This window comes from Plasmodium gallinaceum (genome assembly GCF_900005855.1).
Source record: "Plasmodium gallinaceum strain 8A genome assembly, contig: PGAL8A_v1_12, whole genome shotgun sequence".
In the NCBI taxonomy this organism is placed as follows: domain Eukaryota; phylum Apicomplexa; class Aconoidasida; order Haemosporida; family Plasmodiidae; genus Plasmodium; species Plasmodium gallinaceum.
This window is the reverse complement of record NW_021628288.1, coordinates 1,703-5,588: the sequence shown is the minus strand read 5'-3', so window position 1 is coordinate 5,588 and position 3,886 is coordinate 1,703. Positions and strand designations below refer to the sequence as shown.

The 3,886-nt window shown below is 16.1% G+C and overlaps 1 protein-coding gene across 1 annotated transcript; it reads left to right on the top strand.

Moving 5' to 3' along the window:
* Nucleotides 1-512: 512 nt before the first annotated feature.
* Nucleotides 513-3,653, top strand: PGAL8A_00021800 (hypothetical protein; the record flags this gene model as incomplete). Its single annotated transcript, XM_028673260.1, has 4 exons — nt 513-861; nt 1,059-3,290; nt 3,464-3,494; nt 3,575-3,653. 4 exons carry the CDS (start codon nt 513-515, stop codon nt 3,651-3,653), a joined length of 2,691 nt encoding a protein of 896 aa, XP_028529731.1.
* Nucleotides 3,654-3,886: the final 233 nt, after the last annotated feature.

The window sequence follows — 3,886 nt, the reverse complement described above, 5'->3', positions numbered from 1 at the left end:
ACTTAAGTATAATAAAAAATAACAGAATAAATTTAAATGTTTAGACATTAATTTTTTTTTTTTTTATCTCTTTAAATATATTTCATATATTTTACTCTATATTTGTGGCTGATTTTTATTTTTTTTATTTTATTATTGAAAATAATATTCTACATAATCATATGAAAAACAAAAAAAAACTTTATTTTAAAACAGTGATCATTTTGCACATTAATATGCCCATTTTAATACTTTTATAAGGTTTACTATTTTTTTTATAGTATTGTTATTCCTTTATTAATATATTTATTATTCTTTTTTTTTTTATAAATCAATATATTTATTCATGTATTAATAATATTATAATTTGATAATTTTTGAGAATTAAATTTTTGTTTTCTATATTTATAAACAAATTCATTTCCTAAATAATTTTTTTTTTTTTTTTTTTTTTGTTTTTTTAATGTTTCCAAATTGTTTGTTTGTATAATAATTTTAATTTAATTTTTTTAGAATATAAAATTTCTTTTAATATGATTTTTAGTATTTATTATTTGTTAGAATTAGAAAATGCTGTTGAAAAAAAAATTTGTGAAATTGAAAATGAAATGCAAAATATTTTTTCCTTTCTAAATTATAATAATAAATTAAATAATTCCCTTTTACTATGTAAGAAAAATTCTTTAATAAAAAAATCGACATTACACTTGAATAAATGTAGAAAGGACAGAAAGAGAAATAATCAAAGACAAAAAAATTTAATAATACATAGTTTTCTCATTAAGAAAAAAACTCAATTAAAAAAAGAATATTCAAATAGAAAAAAACTAATAAAAGAAGAAAAAAATATAAATAAAAACTTCACCATTATTCAGAATAGAAGTAATTAAATTAACACATATTTTAAATAAATAAATATATATATATATATATGCTTCTCTATATTATATATAAAAATATATTTATTAAAGAATTATAAAATTTTCTTATATTTAATAATATATATTTTCGTTTATTAAAATCATAAGACATATATATATTTATATATATATATATATATTTTTTTTTTTTTTTTAAAGTATCAAATTGTATATATAATACATATGATGAAAAAGATATAAAAGTGAAATGTAAAAAGAAAGAAAGTAATCATTCTGTTAAATTAATAAGAGAAATAAATTTAAAAAAAAATAATTGTGTATTATCATTGGCACAAAGTAAGGATATGAATTATTTATTGGCAGGGTTAGATAATGGTGTTTTATATATTTATGATTTCTCTAAAGAAAATATAAATAATAGTTATAATAAAAACTTGATGACATATAATAATCACATTAATAATTATAATGAGAGCTTTTTACTTATACATGGTGGTGCAATAATAAATATTCAATTTTCTAATACAAATGAAAAGATTTTTTTTACAATTGGTATAGATAAAAAAATTAAAGTATGGAAGATGAATAGGAATATATGTTTTAGAGACAATGAAGAAGTGAGTAAAATAAATTTGAAATTCGTTTGCGAAATGAAATTTAATTATCATATTACAAATTGTATTTTTCATTCAAATATAAAGGATACCTTAATAATAGGTTTTATTAACGGTGTTATAAAAATAGTAAAGTTAAAAAAAAATTATGAGGATAACCTTGCTTTAAATAATGAAGAAATTGAAAAAAAAGGAAATGTAATTTTTGAAAATATCATGAAAAATTCAATCGTTAAATATGATAAAAGTCTTTTTAATTATTCCACTGAAAATTCATTTAATAATTCTCATAATAACAATTTTTTTAATAATTCAAATAATATTTGTTGCAATGATAAAAAAAATGTTTTTAAAAATTCATATATTAAAAACTTTTTTGAAACAAATTTTTTAGAAAATATGAACAATTTAAAAAAAAAAAAAAAAAAAAATTGTGAATTATATGTAACAAAGCAAATAAAAACGAAATTTTCTATATGTGCATTGGCTATGTCGATATATAAAAATTTATTATTTGTTGGTATGTGTAATGGGATAGTTAATATTTATACAAATAATTATGAATTTAAAAAAGAACTTATATGTAGAAGTAAAAGAGGAATATATTCAAAAGGAAAACAAGTTAGTAGCATCAAGTTTAATGAAAATTTAAATTTAATTATTGTTACAACTCTTGATAACAGAATTAGAATTTTTGATAAAAAATTATTTTTAATTTATAAACTAAAAGGGAATAAAAATTGTTCTTTATCCTTTGAATCAAAAATTTTTGTAAGTATAAATAATTTAAGAAAAAATCATGATAAAAATTCTGATATACATGAAAAAATATATAATCAAGATTATTGGAATTTTGAACAAATATATAATAAAGCGAATTCTTCTTTTATTACTTATAATAATATTAATACAAATAAAAATATAAGAGATAATCATTTAATATATTACAGAAAATCAAACAACTTTAAAAAAGTTTTTAAAATAACATCACCAAGTGAAGATGGTAAAGTATATATATGGAATTTTTCTTTATCTTCTTTAGAAGATGATAATAAAATTTCTAAAACAAAATCACAATGCACATATTCAAAGAGTTTCATGAAGTATATTTGTCAAAACTTAATAAAAAGAAAAAATAAGAGAGAACAATATATTATGAAGGATAAAGAAATCAGTGTAAAAACAAATTATTTTAAGGAAAAACTTGATAATATTATTCAAATAAAAAGTAATGATCAACAAGATTATATTTATGACAATGTTATTAGTGATGTTTACTTCAATAACAAAGAAACAGTATTAAAAAAAAAAAAAAAAAGTATAAACAGGGATGATTTTTTTCAAAAAATACAAAAAAAATTTTTTAAAAAATCCTCTTCGTTTCATTCAAAGAAAAAAGATGAACAAACCTATTTTAATAATATCTTAAAATGTCATAAATATGGAAACGGAGAAATTCAACATTCGTCAATGAGTAAATTAATCAATAAACATAAAAAGAAAAAAAAAAAAAAAATTATTAAATCATTAGATAATTTAGATTATTTTATATCTCATGATTGTAAAAAAATATCAGCAACATATATTTCTAACGAATTTTTTTATATTGATAATAATACTAATGAAAAAAAAAGTCTATATGAAAAAAGAGGAAATAATTCAAAAATGAATTTCCTACAAAGAATTAAAAACACATTTGAAAATAAAAAAAAAAATAACACTAATAAATATTCAATATTTAAAAAATCTGAACATAGTTTTCATGATAGTATTTCTTTTTGTGAAACAGCCTGTCCAAAAAATATGTCTTTTCAAAGTAATAAAATAAAAGTAGTTACATTTTTTTTTTTTTTTTTCTTTTAATAAGTACATACTATATGAATTAAATACATTGCATTTTTTTAAATGTTTTAATAATATAAAAAGTAAAATTTTAATAAAATTATTTTAAGTAATTTATTTTATCTATATTTTTTTTTTTTTTTATAGAAATTAATGAAAATAAAATTCCAAAGGACATGTAAGCTTATTTGTATATATATTTATATATATTTTTACATATATATATAAATGTTTTAAAATTTTTTTTTTATTTTTTAGGAATTTACAAAAACATTTCTTAGTTATTACAGCAAATAACAAATGCATTAAAATTTTTTTGTGTTGTGAAAAAAATTAATTTATTTTTTCATTTCTATTTATATTGATTTTTTAATTTATTTTTTAGTATATTCATTTTAATTGATATCTTTTTTTGATACCTTTTATTTAATGAAAAAAAATATATAACACATTTTATTTTTTTGTCAATGTAATTAATTTTGAATTTGTTATTTTGTTTTTTTTGTTGTATCATTTTTTTTTTTTTTTTTTTTTTTTGTAAATATTTATAATAATTTATATTACGTTTTA